At 45.0% G+C, this 19,847-nt stretch overlaps 1 protein-coding gene across 1 annotated transcript in view; it reads right to left on the bottom strand.

Annotated features, from left to right (window-relative positions):
• LOC110513287 (AT-rich interactive domain-containing protein 5B-like) overlaps positions 1-19,847 on the bottom strand; it is a 100,924-nt gene that overhangs the window by 29,025 nt on the left and 52,052 nt on the right. The window contains exon 5 of the mRNA XM_036972058.1: positions 4,593-4,711. Coding sequence (XP_036827953.1) covers positions 4,593-4,711 — 119 coding nt within the window. The remainder of the gene's footprint in view (positions 1-4,592; positions 4,712-19,847) is intronic.

The raw sequence follows: 19,847 nt of genomic DNA, 5'->3' as shown, positions 1-19,847 counted from the left end.
TGTTCTTCACGTTTGGCTGAGAAATCGCCCGGAAATTGCAGTCACGAAAACAGCAAAAAATATTCCAAATTAGCTCCATAATATCGACAAAAACATGCCAAACGTTGTTTATAATCCATCCTCAAGGTGTTTTTCTAATATCTATTCAATAATATATCCATCGGGACAATTAGTTTTTCAGTAGGACCGATTGGAGTAATGGCTACCTCTGTATTTTACGCGAAAATCTCTCTGGGAGCATCAGGTGACCACTTGCGCAATGTAGCCGCTTACGGGTATTCTTCAACATAAATGCGTAAAATTACATCACAATGCTGTAGACACCTTCGGGAATACGGAGAAAGAGTAATCTGGTTGATAGCCCATTCACTGCTCAATAGGGACGCATAGGAACGCAGCGCTTTCAAAACATGAGGCACCTCCGGATTGGATTTTTCTCAGGCTTTCGCCTGCAACATCAGTTCTGTTATACTCACAGACAATATTTGTACAGTTTTGGAAACGTTAGAGTGTTTTCTATCCAAAGCTGTCAATTATATGCATATTCTAGCATCTTGTCCTGACAAAATATCCCGTTTACTACGGGAACGTTTTTTTTTCCAAAAATGAAAATACTGCCCCCTAGTCACAACAGGTTTTTAACACAGTGTCCAAAGAAGGGCCAGATGTATACAGAATGGTGTCGTCTGCGTAGAGGTGGATCAGAGAATCACCAGCAGCAAGAGCGACATCATTGATGTATACAGAGAAAAGAGTCGGCCCGAGAATTGAACCCTGTGGCACCGGACAACAGGTCCTCCGATTTGACATACTGAACTCTATCTGAGAAGTACTTGGTAAACCAGGCGAGGCAGTCATTTGAGAAACCAAATATCTGAGCGCAAACAGTACAAGTATCTACGGCAACTTTGGGTCTGGGCCAAGAGGAGAGAGATAGTCTGGAGATCAGCCTCTGTGGAGTAGAGAGGGAGAGAGAGGCCCACTGAAAAGAATAATGCTTTCGCTAACTAATACTATACCTGGAGCCCCAATAGAGGCTAAAGCTATTGCTAACGCTAATGCTATTGCTTACACTATCGTTAAAATATCGCTTTTGATAAAGCTATCACAAGCGCTAATGCTATCGCTGTTGTTATTGCCATGGTTTACGCTATTACTATCATTATCGGTATTCTGCCCTACCAAGCAAAAAGGCAGTAACTGCTCATTTGGTCGAAAATGAGTTAATATATATTTTTTGCTACATTAAATACATGCTTAATCATGTGGACAAGTATCCTGCCTCTATTATATTGCGTTTTGGAAAAATGGAGGTCATGTTAGCAGTAACTGCATAGAGCTACTGTGCAACCAAGGTAAATAAAAGCCATTTTTCTCAGTTCCACGCTATGAGCAATTACCTTTTTGCTTGGGAGCTGAATGGGAGTGAAGGACAATATGTGAAACTCCCCTGGTACACTGTTTATGAGCAGGGGTGAAGGAGGTGAAGTGAAGCCCAGCCAGCTGATAGTTTACTTCATTTTATGAGCTGAATGGGACAAAATGTGAAGCTCCTCCAGTACACTGTTTTGTTTGTTTCATATAAGCAGGATAGTGTGAGCAGGCTGAATGTGGAACTGTATCTGTGAGCTGGCTGAATGTGAAACTGTACCTGTGAGCAGGCTGAATGTGAAACTGTATGTGTGAGCAGGCTGAATGTGGAACTGTATGTGTGTGCCGGCTGAATGTGGAACTGTATCTGTGAGCAGGCTGAATGTGGAACTGTATCTGTGAGCAGGCTGAATGTGGAACTGTATCTGTGAGCAGGCTGAATGTGGAACTGTATCTGTGAGCCGGCTGAATGTGAAACTGTATCTGTGAGCAGGCTGAATGTGTAACTGTATGTGTGAGCCGGCTGAATGTGGAACTGTATCTGTGAGCCGGCTGAATGTGGAACTGTATCTGTGAGCAGGCTGAATGTGGAACTGTATCTGTGAGCCGGCTGAATGTGGAACTGTATCTGTGAGCAGGCTGAATGTGGAACTGTATCTGTGAGCCGGCTGAATGTGGAATTGTATGTGTGAGCAGGCTGAATGTGAAACTGTATCTGTGAGCAGGCTGAATGTGGAACTGTATCTGTGAGCAGGCTGAATGTGAAACTGTATCTGTGAGCAGGCTGAATGTGAAACTGTATGTGTGAGCAGGCTGAATGTGGAACTGTATCTGTGAGCAGGCTGAATGTGAAACTGTATCTGTGAGCAGGCTGAATGTGAAACTGTATGTGTGAGCAGGCTGAATGTGAAACTGTATCTGTGAGCAGGCTGAATGTGAAACTGTATCTGTGAGCAGGCTGAATGTGAAACTGTATCTGTGAGCAGGCTGAATGTGGAACTGTACCTGTGAGCAGGCTGAATGTGGAACTGTATCTGTGAGCCGGCTGAATGTGAAACTGTATGTGTGAGCAGGCTGAATGTGGAACTGTATGTGTGAGCAGGCTGAATGTGAAACTGTATCTGTGAGCCGGCTGAATGTGGAACTTTATCTGTGAGCAGGCTGAATGTGGAACTGTATCTGTGAGCAGGCTGAATGTGAAACTGTATCTGTGAGCAGGCTGAATGTGGAACTGTATGTGTGAGCAGGCTGAATGTGAAACTGTATGTGTGAGCAGGCTGAATGTGGAACTGTATCTGTGAGCCGGCTGAATGTGGAACTGTATGTGTGAGCAGGCTGAATGTGAAACTGTATCTGTGAGCAGGCTGAATGTGGAACTGTATGTGTGAGCAGGCTGAATGTGAAACTGTATCTGTGAGCAGGCTGAATGTGGAACTGTATGTGTGAGCAGGCTGAATGTGGAACTGTATCTGTGAGCTGGCTGAATGTGAAACTGTATCTGTGAGCAGGCTGAATGTGAAACTGTACCTGTGAGCAGGCTGAATGTGAAACTGTATCTGTGAGCAGGCTGAATGTGAAACTGTATGTGTGAGCCGGCTGAATGTGAAACTGTATGTGTGAGCAGGCTGAATGTGAAACTGTATCTGTGAGCAGGCTGAATGTGAAACTGTACCTGTGAGCAGGCTGAATGTGAAACTGTATGTGTGAGCAGGCTGAATGTGAAACTGTACCTGTGAGCAGGCTGAATGTGAAACTGTATCTGTGAGCCGGCTGAATGTGAAACTGTATGTGTGAGCAGGCTGAATGTGAAACTGTATCTGTGAGCCGGCTGAATGTGGAACTGTATCTGTGAGCAGGCTGAATGTGGAACTGTATCTGTGAGCAGGCTGAATGTGAAACTGTACCTGTGAGCAGGCTGAATGTGGAACTGTATGTGTGAGCAGGCTGAATGTGAAACTGTATCTGTGAGCAGGCTGAATGTGAAACTGTATCTGTGAGCAGGCTGAATGTGGAACTGTACCTGTGAGCAGGCTGAATGTGGAACTGTATGTGTGAGCAGGCTGAATGTGAAACTGTATCTGTGAGCAGGCTGAATGTGAAACTGTATCTGTGAGCCGGCTGAATGTGGAACTGTACCTGTGAGCCGGCTGAATGTGGAACTGTATGTGTGAGCAGGCTGAATGTGAAACTGTATCTGTGAGCCGGCTGAATGTGGAACTGTATCTGTGAGCCGGCTGAATGTGGAACTGTATGTGTGAGCAGGCTGAATGTGAAACTGTATCTGTGAGCAGGCTGAATGTGAAACTGTATCTGTGAGCAGGCTGAATGTGGAACTGTATCTGTGAGCAGGCTGAATGTGGAACTGTATCTGTGAGCAGGCTGAATGTGAAACTGTATCTGTGAGCAGGCTGAATGTGAAACTGTATCTGTGAGCAGGCTGAATGTGGAACTGTATCTGTGAGCAGGCTGAATGTGGAACTGTATCTGTGAGCTGGCTGAATGTGAAACTGTATCTGTGAGCAGGCTGAATGTGAAACTGTATCTGTGAGCTGGCTGAATGTGGAACTGTATGTGTGAGCAGGCTGAATGTGGAACTGTATCTGTGAGCCGGCTGAATGTGGAACTGTATCTGTGAGCAGGCTGAATGTGGAACTGTATCTGTGAGCAGGCTGAATGTGGAACTGTATCTGTGAGCAGGCTGAATGTCAAGGTGTGTGTCGGTGTGAACGTATTATTCTAAACCTATGTAGTTCAGTCCTAGAGTTAGTGTATACCAATGGTCTGTATTATGTCATGTTCTATGTTTTGTGTGGAACCCAGGAAGAGTAGCTTCTGCGTTAGTAGTCTTGGGGATCTTAATCAATTACTAAATAGTAATGAATGCTATACCTGTGGGCCCAGAGGAGAGACCAGTGCTAATGCTATTGCTATCAGATGCTGTACCTGGGGGCCCAGAGGAGAGACCAGTGCTAATGCTATTGCTATCAGATGCTGTACCTGTGGGCCCAGAGGAGAGACCAGTGCTAATGCTATTGCTATCATATGCTGTACCTTGGCAGGAGCCCAGAGGAGAGACCAGTGCTAATGCTATTGCTATCAGATGCTGTACCTTGGCAGGGGCCCAGAGGAGACCAGTGCTAATGCTATTGCTATCAGATGCTGTACCTTGGCAGGGGCCCAGAGGAGACCAGTGCTAATGCTATTGCTATCAGATGTTGTACCTTGGCAGGGGTCTTGCCCTCTGTGTTGCACGTCTCCTTGCCTGCTGGTGTATTCTGGGAGTCGCAGCGTTGCGAGAAGGACAGCTTATTTTTCCGAGGCCGGCCCTTCAGGTTGGGAGCTAGAGGAAAGAGAGAGAGAAACACTGTTGTCAACAGAGTGGAGTCACAGTGGAGTCAGAGACACAGAGACACTGTGGAGTCAGAGACACAGAGACACTGTGGAGTCAGAGACACAGAGACACAGAGACACAGTGGAGTCAGAGACACAGAGACACTGTGGAGTCAGAGACACACTGAGGAGTCAGGGGAACAGAAACACACTGAGGAGACAGAAACACACTGAGGAGACAGAAACACACTGAGGAGACAGGGGAACAGAAACACACTGAGGAGACAGAAACACACTGAGGAGACAGGAGGACACTGAGGAGACAGAAACACACTGAGGAGACAGAAACACACTGAGGAGACAGGGGAACAGAAACACACTGAGGAGACAGAAACACACTGAGGAGACAGAAACACACTGAGGAGACAAACACACTGAGGAGACAGGGGAACAGAAACACACTGAGGAGACAGGAGGACACTGAGGAGACAGAAACACACTGAGGAGACAGAAACACACTGAGGAGACAGGGGAACAGAAACAAACTGAGGAGACAGAAACACACTGAGGAGACAGGGGAACAGAAACAAACTGAGGAGACAGAAACACACTGAGGAGACAGAAACACACTGAGGAGACAGAAACACACTGAGGAGACAGGGGGACAGAAACACACTGAGGAGACAGGGGAACAGAAACACACTGAGGAGACAGAAACACACTGAGGAGACAGAAACACACTGAGGAGACAGGGGAACAGAAACAAACTGAGGAGACAGGGGGATAGAAACAAACTGAGGAGACAGAAACACACTGAGGAGACAGGGGAACAGAAACAAACTGAGGAGACAGGGGAACAGAAACACACTGAGGAGACAGAAACACACTGAGGAGACAGGGGAACAGAACACACTGAGAAGACAGGGGGACAGAAACACACTGAGGAGACAGAAACACACTGAGGAGACAGAAACACACTGAGGAGACAGGGGAACAGAACACACTGAGAAGACAGGGGAACAGAAACACACTGAGGAGACAGAAACACACTGAGGAGACAGAAACACACTGAGGAGACAGAAACACACTGAAACACACTCTTTGTCCTGGATGGACCTGATATCATGTCAACCCTCCTCATCCGTATCCAACCCTCCTCATCCGTATCCCACCCTCCTCATCCGTATCCCACCCTCCTCATCCGTATCCCACCCTCCTCATCCGTATCCCACCCTCCTCATCCGTATCCCACCCTCCTCATCCGCATCCCACCCTCCTCTTCCGTATCCCACCCTCCTCTTCCGTATCCCACCCTCCTCATCCGTATCCCACCCTCCTCATCCGTATCCCACCCTCCTCATCCGTATCCCACCCTCCTCATCCGCATCCCACCCTCCTCATCCGTATCCCACCCTCCTCTTCCGTATCCCACCCTCCTCATCCGTATCCCACCCTCCTCATCCGTATCCCACCCTCCTCATCCATATCCAACCCTCCTCATCCGTATCCAACCCTCCTCATCCGTATCCAACCCTCCTCATCCGTATCCAACCCTCCTCATCCCTATCCCAGCTGCACCACAATAGAGCACCAATCTACAGAAACATTCATATCGATGTGTTACAGCTGAGAGAGAGGAGATGACACCGCGGATCTGTCTTGCAGCCTATCACACATCAGCAATCTGTCCACCAGCCAATCTGTCCTCCAGCCTACCACACACCATCTGCAAGGAGATCTCTCTCTCTCTCTCTCTCTCTCTCTCTCTCTCTCTCTCTCTCTCTCTCTCTCTCTCTCTCTCTCTCTCTCTCTCTCTCTCTCTCTCTCTCTCTCTCTCTCTCTCTCTCTCTCTCTCTCTCTCTCTCTCTCTCTCTCTCTCTCTCTCTCTCTCTCTCTCTCTCTCTCTCTCTCTCTCTCTCTCTCTCTCTCTCTCCCTCTCCCTCTCCCTCCCTCCTTCCCTCCCCCTCTCTCTCTCTCTCCCTCCTTCCCTCCCCCTCTCTCTCTCTCTCTCCCTCCTTCCCTCCCCCTCTCTCTCCCTCGTTCCCTCCCCCTCTCTCTCTCTCTCTCTCTCTCCCTCGTTCCCTCCCCCTCTCTCTCCCTCGTTCCCCCCCTCTCTCTCTCCCTCGTTCCCTCCCCCCCTCTCTCTCTCTCTCTCTCTCGTTCCCTCCCCCTCTCTCCCTCTCTCTCCCTCGTTCCCTCCCCTCTCTCCCTCCCTCATTCCCTCCCCCTCTCTCTCTCTCCCTCTCTCCCCCCTCTCTCTCTCCCTCCAGATTGCGTATTGAGGCCCAGAAGGAGGAAAACATTCACCATGAATAAATGATCTGGTCTCTAAATAATGCTGTGTGCTGTTAACTTCTCTAGGGTTCCTAAACTAAACCCCATCTGATCAACTGTTCCTTCTCTAAATAATGCTGTGTGCTCCTAAACTAAACCCACATCTGATCAACTGTTCCTTCTCTAAATAATGCTGTGTGCTCCTAAACTAAACCCCATCTGATCAACTGTTCCTTCTCTAAATAATGCTGTGTGCTGTTAACTTCTCTAGGGTTCTTAAACTAAACCCTATCTGATCAACTGTTCCTTCTCTAAATAATGCTGTGTGCTGTTAACTTCTCTAGGGCTCCTAAACTAAACCCAATCTGATCAACTGTTCCTTCTCTAAATAATGCTGTGTGCTGTTAACTTCTCTAGGGCTCCTAAACTAAACCCCCATCTGATCAACTGTTCCTTCTCTTTATCTCAGATATCAGTTCTGAGTCCGACTTGTGAAAAGGGAGAATATTATCAGGCGTCTTTGTGATCCATGAACATTGATAGTTTTACAATATAAACAGGTTGTCTGAACAATGAGGCGAAGTCAGAGAGAGAGAGTGACTTCCGAATGGTAACCCATATATATAGTGCACAATGTTTAACCTGTATAGTAACTCAGTGTCCCTAGCAGGGTGTCACGCCATTAGGGACTCAGTGTCCCTAGCAGGGGGTTCCATTAGGGACTCAGTGTCCCTAGCAGGGGGTTCCATTAGGGACTGAGTGTCCCTAGCAGGGGGTTCCATTAGGGACTCAGTGTCCCTAGCAGGGGGTTCCATTAGGGACTCAGTGTCCCTAGCAGGGGGTTCCATTAGGGACTGAGTGTCTCTTGCAGGGGGTTCCATTAGGGATAGTGTGTCCCTTGCAGGGGTTCCATTAGGGACAGTGTGTCCCTTGCAGGGGTTCCATTAGGGACAGTGTGTCCCTTGCAGGGGCTTCCATTAGGGACTCAGTGTCCCTAGCAAGGGGTTCCATTAGGGACTGAGTGTCCCTAGCAGGGGGTTCCATTAGGGACTAAGTGTCCCTAGCAGGGGGTTCCATTAGGGACTCAGTGTCCCTAGCAGGGGGTTCCATTAGGGACTGAGTGTCTCTTGCAGGGGGTTCCATTAGGGACTAAGTGTCCCTAGCAGGGGGTTCCATTAGGGACTCAGTGTCCCTAGCAGGGGGTTCCATTAGGGACTAAGTGTCCCTAGCAGGGGGTTCCATTAGGGACTAAGTGTCCCTAGCAGGGGGTTCCATTAGGGACTAAGTGTCCCTAGCAGGGGGTTCCATTAGGGACTAAGTGTCCCTAGCAGGGGGTTCCATTAGGGACTAAGTGTCCCTAGCAGGGGGTTCCATTAGGGACTGAGTGTCCCTAGCAGGGGGTTCCATTAGGGACTCAGTGTCCCTAGCAGGGGGTTCCATTAGGGACTCAGTGTCCCTAGCAGGGGGTTCCATTAGGGACTGAGTGTCTCTTGCAGGGGGTTCCATTAGGGATAGTGTGTCCCTTGCAGGGGTTCCATTAGGGACAGTGTGTCCCTTGCAGGGGTTCCATTAGGGACAGTGTGTCCCTTGCAGGGGCTTCCATTAGGGACTCAGTGTCCCTAGCAAGGGGTTCCATTAGGGACTGAGTGTCCCTAGCAGGGGGTTCCATTAGGGACTAAGTGTCCCTAGCAGGGGGTTCCATTAGGGACTCAGTGTCCCTAGCAGGGGGTTCCATTAGGGACTGAGTGTCTCTTGCAGGGGGTTCCATTAGGGACTAAGTGTCCCTAGCAGGGGGTTCCATTAGGGACTCAGTGTCCCTAGCAGGGGGTTCCATTAGGGACTAAGTGTCCCTAGCAGGGGGTTCCATTAGGGACTAAGTGTCCCTAGCAGGGGGTTCCATTAGGGACTAAGTGTCCCTAGCAGGGGGTTCCATTAGGGACTAAGTGTCCCTAGCAGGGGGTTCCATTAGGGACTAAGTGTCCCTAGCAGGGGGTTCCATTAGGGACTAAGTGTCCCTAGCAGGGGGTTCCATTAGGGACTGAGTGTCCCTAGCAGGGGGTTCCATTAGGGACTAAGTGTCCCTAGCAGGGGGTTCCATTAGGGACTAAGTGTCCCTAGCAGGGGGTTCCATTAGGGACTAAGTGCAGGGGGTGATGCAGCTAGAGTGTACTGCTGCTGACGTTGACCTGAAAGTCACATGATGATTCAGTACAGTGGCAGCAGTAAAGACACACAAGGACTGCAGTAAAGAAACACACACGGTAGTTGAGAAAAGTGTGGCCGGACTGAGGAGGCCACCCAGCCTTAGTGGATGGATGTATAGCACCAGGTTTTTGTCAGTCTTCATTGTTATGTCACTGTGTTCTGTTATGTCACGTGCTCCTGTTCCACATCTGCTCAGCACTAAGTCCAAACATATACAGGCATATTACACTCACACAGCATGACTAACTCATGACTAACTGGCATTTAATCATTATCTAACTAACATCAAATTCATCTCTATCTTTCTCTTTCTCCCTCTCTCTACTTCACTCCCCCCGTCCCCCCTACCCTCCCCTGTCCCCCTATCCTCCCCTGTCCCCCCTACCCTCTCTTGTCCCCCCTACCCTCCCCTGTCCCCCCAACCTCCCCTGTCCCACCTACCCTCCCGTCCCCCTTACCCTTCCCTTCCCTGTCCTCCCTACCCTTCCCTTCCCTGTCCTCCCTACCCTCCCCTGTCCCCCCTACCCTCCCCTGTCCCCCTTACCCTAAGATTCTTAATTTTTATAGAGAACTTTCACACCTCCTGGGAACAGAAGTTGCTCTACAGGAATGACGGAGTCCAACCAAATCATCTTGGCTCCTGGACTCTGTCCACACATTTCAAGGCTGTGTTGAGACAAACAAATAAACTGACACTGGTACTAAGACCTCACTCAACCAGCTGTATAAGGACATAAGCAAACAAGAAAATGCTCATCCAAAGGCGGCACTCCTAGTGGCCGGGAACTTTAATGCAGGGAAACAAATCCGTTTTACTTCATTTCTACTAGCATGCCTCACTGAGTTCCCTGAATTCCTTTCGGACCTTGTAGTCAGGGCAGATAATATTCACATTTTTGGTGACTATAATATTCACATGGAAAAGTCCACAGACCCACTCCAAAAGGCTTTTGGAGCCAACATCTCTCCAGACCTACTCACTGCCACGGTCATACTCTGGACCTAGTTTTGTCCTGTGGAATAAATATTGTGGATCTTATTAATGTTTTTCCTCATAATTGTGGAGGAATCGATCGGACCACCATTTTATTAGCATTGCAATCGCAACAAATAATCTGCTCAGACCCCAACCAAGGATCATCAAAAGATGTGCTATAAATTCTCGGACAACCCAAAGATTCCTAGATACCCTTCCAGACTCCCTCCAACTATCCAAGGACGTCAGAGTACAATTATCAGTTAACCACCTAACTGAGGAACTCATTTTAACCTTGTGCAATACCCTAGATGCAGTTGCACCCCTAAAAACATTTGTCATAAGAAACTAGCTCCCTGGTATACAGAAAATACCCGAGCTCTGAAGCTTCCAGAAAACTGGAACAGAAATGGCGCCACACCAAACTGGAAGTGTTCTGACTAGCTTGGAAAGACAGTACCGTGCCGTATCGAAGAGCCCTTACTGCTGCTCCACCAAACTGGAAGTCTTCTGACTAGCTTGGAAAGACAGTACCGTGCAGTACCGAAAAGCCCTCACTGCTGCTCCATCAAACTGGAAGTCTTCTGACTAGCTTGGAAAGACAGTACCGTATCGAAGAGCCCTTACTGCTGCTCCATCATCCTATTCATCCAACTTATTTCAGGAGAATAAGAACAATCCAAAATGTATTTTTGATACTGTCACAAAGCGAACTAAAAAAGAGCGGTTGCATTAAGGAGAAGTTTATCTATATTTCCATGCATAACACTTGTATCTTTTATCAATGTTTATGATGAGTATTTCTGTAATTTGATGTGGCTCTCTGCACTTTCACCGGATGTTTGTTAGAGACAATGCATTTCGGATCATAACACATCAGTTTCTGTTTTTGGACATAAAGATTAACTTTATTAACATATTTAACATATTTTGAAAATCTGAGATGACAGGGTGATTAACAAAAGGCTAAGCTGTGTTCCAATATATTTCACTTGTGATTTTCATGAATATGAATATTTTCTAGGAAGATTTATGTCCGTTATGCTAATTAGTGTCAGATGATGATAACGGTCCCGTTCACAGGCTGGGCGTCACTACAGGTTAAAGATGTTGAACACCACACTGCATTTTGGTCCTCCTCTCCTTCAGCGGAAGAAAACCGTTACAGATTTACAAGAAGTTTATCTTTAAAATGTTTGAGGAATTTTAATTATGGGATTTCTGTTGTTTTGAATTTGGCGCCCTGCAATTTCACTGGCTGTTGGCGAGGTGGGATGCTACCGCCCCACATATCCCAGAGAAGCTAAGCTAAGGACCCTGGGACTAGGACGTCAGACACCTGATGTGGTGCCAGGACAACAACCTCTCACACAACATGAGCAAGACAAAGGAGATGATCATGGACTACAGGAAAAGGAGGGCCAAACACCCCCCCCCATTCACATTGACAGGGCCGAGAGTTTCAAGTTCACCAACAAACTATCATGGTCCAAACACACAAAGAAAGTCATGAAGAGGGCACAACAAAGATTTGGGTCCTCTGATCCTCAAAACGTTCTACAGCTGCACCATCGAGAGCATCCTGACTGGTTGCATCACTGCATGGAAAGGAAATTCGTCGGCATCTGACCATAAGGTGCTACAGAGGGTAGTGCGTACAGCCCAGTACATCACTGCGGCCAAGCTTCTTGCCATCCAGGACCTATATACTAGGCGGTGTCAGAGAGGAAGGCCCAAAAAATTGTCAAACACTCCGGTCACCCAAGTCACAGACTGTTCTCTCTGCTACCATATGGCAAGTTGTACCTGAGTGCCAAGTCTAGGTCCAAAAGGCTTCTTAACAGCTTCTACCCCCAAGCCATTAGACTGATGAACAGCTTCTACCCCCAAGCCATTAGACTGCTGAACAGCTTCTACCCCCAAGCCATTAGACTGCTGAACAGCTTCTACCCCCAAGCCATCAGACTACTGAACAGCTTCTACCCCCAAGCCATCAGACTGATGAACAGCTTCTACCCCCAAGCCATCAGACTGATGAACATCTTCTACCCCCAAGCCATCAGACTGCTGAACATCTTCTACCCCCAAGCCATCAGACTGCTGAACAGCTTCTACCCCCAAGCCATCAGACTGCTGAACAGCTTCTACCCCCAAGCCATTAGACTGCTGAACAGCTTCTACCCCCAAGCCATTAGACTGATGAACAGCTTCTACCCCCAAGCCATTAGACTGCTGAACAGCTTCTACCCCCAAGCCAGACTGCTGAACAGCTTCTACCCCCGAACACTGAATCGGTACCGGTACCCCCTGTTTATAGCCTCGTTATTGTTATTTTCTTTACTTTAGCTTACTTTGTAAAAACTTCTTAACTCTATTTTCTTAAAACTGTATTGTTGGTTAAGGGCTGGTTAGTCAGCATTTCACGGTAAGGTTGTTGTATTCAGCACAAGTGACAAATAACATTTGATTTGATTTATCAACAATAATCAGATAATCCCTACCATTGTGTTGCTGAGTTGTCGTACTGCTGCTACATTGTCCCAGGGGTGTTGTCAGTCATAATGTACTGTAATTAACCTAATGTGTGTACCTCTAGCTCCCCTGAATGCTTCTGTCAATCCTACAGCTATTGAATGCAGTAATTATGCAACAATGAACAAGAGTTCAGTATTTATGCTGCAGTAGTTTATGTGTCGGGGGGCTAGGGTCAGTTTGTTATATCTGGAGTACTTCTCCTGTCTTATCCGGTGTCCTGTGTGAATTTAAGTATGCTCTCTCTAAGTCTCTCTTTCTCTTTCTTTCTCTCTCTCGGAGGACCTGAGCCCTAGGACCATGCCTCAGGACTATCGGGCATGATGACTCCTTGCTGTCCCCAGTCCACCTGGCCGTGCTGCTGCTCCAGTTTCAACTGTTCTGTCTGTGATTATTATTATTTGACCATGCTGGTCATTTATGAACATTTGAACATCTTGGCCAATGTCGTTATAATCTCCACCCGGCACAGCCAGAAGAGGACTGGCCACCCCACATAGCCTGGTTCCTCTCTAGGTTTCTTCCAAGGTTTTGGCCTTTCTAGGGAGTTTTTCCTAGCCACCGTGCTTCTACACCTGCATTGCTTGCTGTTTGGGGTTTTAGGCTGGGTTTCTGTACAGCACTTTGAGATATCAGTTGATGTATGAAAGGCTATATAAATACATTTGATTTGATTTGAGTTAGACTGTTAGCACTGAAGCGGTTTGCCCTAGTAGGAAGTCCACTGTGTGAAGGCTCACCCTGCACTATCAGCTCCAATATAAATACCCCAGTCATGTCTACCTCTGATAAGCCTCCCAGTAAAGCAATAAAAACAATCAAGAAATCCCAGAAAAGTGTTAAAAATAGCCCACATTCACATATGTAGCCTAAGAAACAAGGTTCATGAAATAGATAACTTTCTGACTGTCTCTGAGACTCACTTAGATAGTACCTTTGAGACAGTAGTAGCAATAAATGGTTTCAGCAATTTCAGAAGAGACAGGAATGCCAATGGTGGAGGTGTTGCCGTTTATGTTTAGAGTCATATTCCTGTAAAGCTTAGAGAGGATCTCATGTCAAATACTGTTGAAGCAAAATGGTTCCCCTGCCTCACCTAAAGCCCATTCTGGTGGGAAGCTGCTATAGACCAGCAAGTGCTAACAGTCAGTATCTGGTTAACATGTGAAATGCTTGATAATGTTTGTGATATCAACAGAGAAGTATATTTTCTGGGGGATTTAAATATTGACGGTCTTTCATCCGGCTGCCCACTCAAGAGAAAGCCTCAAACTGGTAACTAGTGCCTGCAACCTGGTTCAGGTTATTGAACAACCTACCAGGGTAGTTACAAACAGCACAGTAATTAAATTATCAACATGTATTGATCACATCTTTACTATTTTGCTCTAAAGCAGTGTCCAAATCCATAGGATGTAATGATCACAATATAGTAGCCATATCTAGGAAAACCAAAGTTCCAAAGGCTGGCCTAATATAGTGTATAAGAGGACAGGCGGGGCCTAATATAGTGTATAAGAGGACAGGCAGGGCCTAATATAGTGTATAAGAGGACAGGCAGGGCCTAATATAGTGTATAAGAGGACAGGCTGGGCCTAATATAGTGTATAAGAGGACAGGCAGGGCCTAATATAGTGTATAAGAGGACAGGCAGGGCCTAATATAGTGTATAAGAGGTCAGGCTGGGCCTAATATAGTGTATAAGAGGACAGGCAGGGCCTAATATAGTGTATAAGAGGACAGGCAGGGCCTAATATAGTGTATAAGAGGACAGGCAGGGCCTAATATAGTGTATAAGAGGACAGGCAGGGCCTAATATAGTGTATAAGAGGACAGGCTGGGCCTAATATAGTATATAAGAGGTCATATAAGGAGTTCTGTGGTGATTCCTATGTTGAATATTTGCTGGTCGATGGTGTGTAATGAGGAGCAACCAGTCACTGCACTTGACACATTTATGAAATTGCTTATCCCAGTTACTAATAAGCACCCTTTAATAAAATTACTTTAAAAAATGGTTAAATCCCTGTGAATTGATGAGGAATTGAAAAATGATGAGGAAAAATTAATGCTCCATCATTCATTGGATCCGATGGCTCGTTCATCACAAAACCCACTGATATTGCAAACTACTTTAATGTTTTTTTCATTAGAAAGATTAGCAAACTAAGGCATGACATGCCAACAACAGATGTTTAACCCTACACATCCACTAGGCTACCTTGCCGCCCCACATCCATGCATATGGGGCGGCAGGGTAGCCTAGTGGTCAGAGCGTTGGACAAGTAGCCGGAAGGTTGCAAGTTCAAACCCCCTGAGCTGACAAGGTAAAAAACTGCCAGGCAGTTAACCCATTGTTCCTAGGCCGTCATTGAAAATAAGAATTTGTTCTTAACTGACTTGCCTGGTTAAATAAAGGTAAAAATAAATAAATAACTAACCAAATGATGTAAGACAGGCATTGTAATTTATACTTTTTTTTTTTTTTTTTGTGGAAGAGGTGAAAAAGACAATGACAAGCCACCTGGGTCTGACAACTTGGATGGAAAATGACTGAGGATTACAGAGGACGATATTGCCACTCCTATTTGTCATATCTTCAATCTAAGCCTACTAGAAAGTGTGTTCCCTCAGGCCTGGAAGTAAGCAAAAGTAATTCCACTACCTAAAAAAAGTAAAGAATAGTAAATTGTAGAGAATAGAGCAGGGCTGTAAAATAACAGACTAGAGAATAGAGCAGGGCTGTAAAATAACAGACTAGGGAATAGAGCATGGCTGTAAAATAACAGACTGTAGAGAATAGAGCAGGGCTGTAAAATAACAGACTAGAGAATAGAGCATGGCTGTAAAATAACAGACTAGAGAATAGAGCAGGGCTGTAAAATAACAGATTGTAGAGAATAGAGCAGGGCTGTAAAATAACAGACTAGAGAATAGAGCAGGGCTGTAAAATAACAGACTAGAGAATAGAGCAGGGCTGTAAAATAACAGACTAGAGAATAGAGCAGGGCTGTAAAATAACAAACTGTAGAGAATAGAGCAGGGCTGTAAAATAACAGATTGTAGAGAATAGAGCAGGGCTGTAAAATAACAGATTGTAGAGAATAGAGCAGGGCTGTAAAATAACAGACTAGAGAATAGAGCAGGGCTGTAAAATAACAGACTAGAGAATAGAGCTGGGCTGTAAAATAACAGACTAGAGAATAGAGCAGGGCTGTAAAATAACAGACTGTAGAGAATAGAGCAGGGCTGTAAAATAACAGACTAGAGAATAGAGCAGGGCTGTAAAATAACAGATTGTAGAGAATAGAGCAGGGCTGTAAAATAACAGACTGTAGAGAATAGAGCAGGGCTGTAAAATAACAGACTAGAGAATAGAGCACGGCTGTAAAATAACAGATTGTAGAGAATAGAGCAGGGCTGTAAAATAACAGACTAGAGAATAGAGCAGGGCTGTAAAATAACAGACTGTAGAGAATAGAGCAGGGCTGTAAAATAACAGACTGTAGAGAATAGAGCAGGGCTGTAAAATAACAGACTGTAGAAAATAGAGCAGGGCTGTAAAATAACAGATTGTAGAGAATAGAGCAGGGCTGTAAAATAACAGACTAGAGAATAGAGCAGGGCTGTAAAATAACAAACTGTAGAGAATAGAGCAGGGCCGTAAAATAACAGATTGTAGAGAATAGAGCAGGGCTGTAAAATAACAGACTAGAGAATAGAGCAGGGCTGTAAAATAACAGACTAGAGAATAGAGCAGGGCTGTAAAATAACAGACTAGAGAATAGAGCAGGGCTGTAAAATAACAGACTAGAGAATAGAGCAGGGCTGTAAAATAACAGACTGTAGAGAATAGAGCAGGGCTGTAAAATAACAGACTAGAGAATAGAGCAGGGCTGTAAAATAACAGATTGTAGAGAATAGAGCAGGGCTGTAAAATAACAGACTGTAGAGAATAGAGCAGGGCTGTAAAATAACAGACTAGAGAATAGAGCACGGCTGTAAAATAACAGATTGTAGAGAATAGAGCAGGGCTGTAAAATAACAGACTAGAGAATAGAGCAGGGCTGTAAAATAACAGACTGTAGAGAATAGAGCAGGGCTGTAAAATAACAGACTGTAGAGAATAGAGCAGGGCTGTAAAATAACAGACAAGAGAATAGAGCAGGGCTGTAAAATAACAGACTAGAGAATAGAGCACGGCTGTAAAATAACAGACTGTAGAGAATAGAGCAGGGGTGTAAAATAACAGACTAGAGAATAGAGCAGGGCTGTAAAATAACAGATTGTAGAGAATAGAGCAGGGCTGTAAAATAACAGATTGTAGAGAATAACAGACTAGAGAATAGAGCAGGGCTGTAAAATAACAGACTGTAGAGAATAGAGCAGGGCTGTAAAATAACAGATTGTAGAGAATAGAGCAGGGCTGTAAAATAACAGACTAGAGAATAGAGCAGGGCTGTAAAATAACAGACTAGAGAATAGAGCAGGGCTGTAAAATAACAAACTGTAGAGAATAGAGCAGGGCTGTAAAATAACAAACTGTAGAGAATAGAGCAGGGCTGTAAAATAACAGATTGTAGAGAATAGAGCAGGGCTGTAAAATAACAGATTGTAGAGAATAGAGCAGGGCTGTAAAATAACAGACTAGAGAATAGAGCAGGGCTGTAAAATAACAGACTAGAGAATAGAGCAGGGCTGTAAAATAACAGACTAGAGAATAGAGCAGGGCTGTAAAATAACACACTGTAGAGAATAGAGCAGGGCTGTAAAATAACAGACTAGAGAATAGAGCAGGGCTGTAAAATAACAGATTGTAGAGAATAGAGCAGGGCTGTAAAATAACAGACTGTAGAGAATAGAGCAGGGCTGTAAAATAACAGACTAGAGAATAGAGCACGGCTGTAAAATAACAGATTGTAGAGAATAGAGCAGGGCTGTAAAATAACAGACTAAAGAATAGAGCAGGGCTGTAAAATAACAGACTGTAGAGAATAGAGCAGGGCTGTAAAATAACAGACTGTAGAGAATAGAGCAGGGCTGTAAAATAACAGACTGTAGAGAATAGAGCAGGGCTGTAAAATAACAGATTGTAGAGAATAGAGCAGGGCTGTAAAATAACAGACTAGAGAATAGAGCAGGGCTGTAAAATAACAAACTGTAGAGAATAGAGCAGGGCTGTAAAATAACAGATTGTAGAGAATAGAGCAGGGCTGTAAAATAACAGACTAGAGAATAGAGCAGGGCTGTAAAATAACAGACTAGAGAATAGAGCAGGGCTGTAAAATAACAGACTAGAGAATAGAGCAGGGCTGTAAAATAACAGACTAGAGAATAGAGCAGGGCTGTAAAATAACAGACTGTAGAGAATAGAGCAGGGCTGTAAAATAACAGACTAGAGAATAGAGCAGGGCTGTAAAATAACAGATTGTAGAGAATAGAGCAGGGCTGTAAAATAACAGACTGTAGAGAATAGAGCAGGGCTGTAAAATAACAGACTAGAGAATAGAGCACGGCTGTAAAATAACAGATTGTAGAGAATAGAGCAGGGCTGTAAAATAACAGACTAGAGAATAGAGCAGGGCTGTAAAATAACAGACTGTAGAGAATAGAGCAGGGCTGTAAAATAACAGACTGTAGAGAATAGAGCAGGGCTGTAAAATAACAGACAAGAGAATAGAGCAGGGCTGTAAAATAACAGACTAGAGAATAGAGCACGGCTGTAAAATAACAGACTGTAGAGAATAGAGCAGGGGTGTAAAATAACAGACTAGAGAATAGAGCAGGGCTGTAAAATAACAGATTGTAGAGAATAGAGCAGGGCTGTAAAATAACAGATTGTAGAGAATAACAGACTAGAGAATAGAGCAGGGCTGTAAAATAACAGACTAGAGAATAGAGCAGGGCTGTAAAATAACAGACTAGAGAATAGAGCAGGGCTGTGAAATAACAGACTGTAGAGAATAGAGCAGGGCTGTAAAATAACAGACTAGAGAATAGAGCAGGGCTGTAAAATAACAGACTAGAGAATAGAGCAGGGCTGTAAAATAACAGACTAGAGAATAGAGCAGGGCTGTAAAATAACAGACTGTAGAGAATAGAGCAGGGCTGTAAAGTAACAGACTAGAGAATAGAGCAGGGCTGTAAAATAACAGACTAGAGAATAGAGCAGGGCTGTAAAATAACAGACTGTAAAGAATAGAGCAGGGCTGTAAAATAACAGACTAGAGAATAGAGCAGGGCTGTAAAATAACAGACTAGAGAATAGAGCAGGGCTGTAAAATAACAGACTGTAGAGAATAGAGCAGGGCTGTAAAATAACAGACTGTAGAGAATAGAGCAGGGCTGTAAAATAACAGACTAGAGAATAGAGCAGGGCTGTAAAATAACAGACTGTAGAGAATAGAGCAGGGCTGTAAAATAACAGACTAGAGAATAGAGCAGGGCTGTAAAATAACAGACTATAGAATAGAGCAGGGCTGTAAAATAACAGACTGTAAAGAATAGAGCAGGGCTGTAAAATAACAGACTAGAGAATAGAGCAGGGCTGTAAAATAACAGACTAGAGAATAGAGCAGGGCTGTAAAATAACAGACTGTAGAGAATAGAGCAGGGCTGTAAAATAACAGACTAGAGAATAGAGCAGGGCTGTAAAATAACAGACTGTAGAGAATAGAGCAGGGCTGTAAAATAACAGACTAGAGAATAGAGCAGGGCTGTAAAATAACAGACTAGAGAATAGAGCAGGGCTGTAAAATAACAGACTAGAGAATAGAGCAGGGCTGTAAAATAACAGATTGTAGAGAATAGAGCAGGGCTGTAAAATAACAGATTGTAGAGAATAGAGCAGGGCTGTAAAATAACAGACTAGAGAATAGAGCAGGGCTGTAAAATAACAGACTGTAGAGAATAGAGCAGGGCTGTAAAATAACAGACTGTAGAGAATAGAGCAGGGCTGTAAAATAACAGACTGTAGAGAATAGAGCAGGGCTGTAAAATAACAGACTAGAGAATAGAGCAGGGCTGTAAAATAACAGACTGTAGAGAATAGAGCAGGGCTGTAAAATAACAGACTAGAGAATAGAGCAGGGCTGTAAAATAACAGACTGTAGAGAATAGAGCAGGGCTGTAAAATAACAGACTAGAGAATAGAGCAGGG

This window comes from Oncorhynchus mykiss, unplaced genomic scaffold (assembly GCF_013265735.2).
Source record: "Oncorhynchus mykiss isolate Arlee unplaced genomic scaffold, USDA_OmykA_1.1 un_scaffold_119, whole genome shotgun sequence".
NCBI classification, from domain to species: domain Eukaryota; kingdom Metazoa; phylum Chordata; class Actinopteri; order Salmoniformes; family Salmonidae; genus Oncorhynchus; species Oncorhynchus mykiss.
Note: the sequence above shows the minus strand (reverse complement) of the source record. Positions and strands in the feature narration are given on the sequence as shown.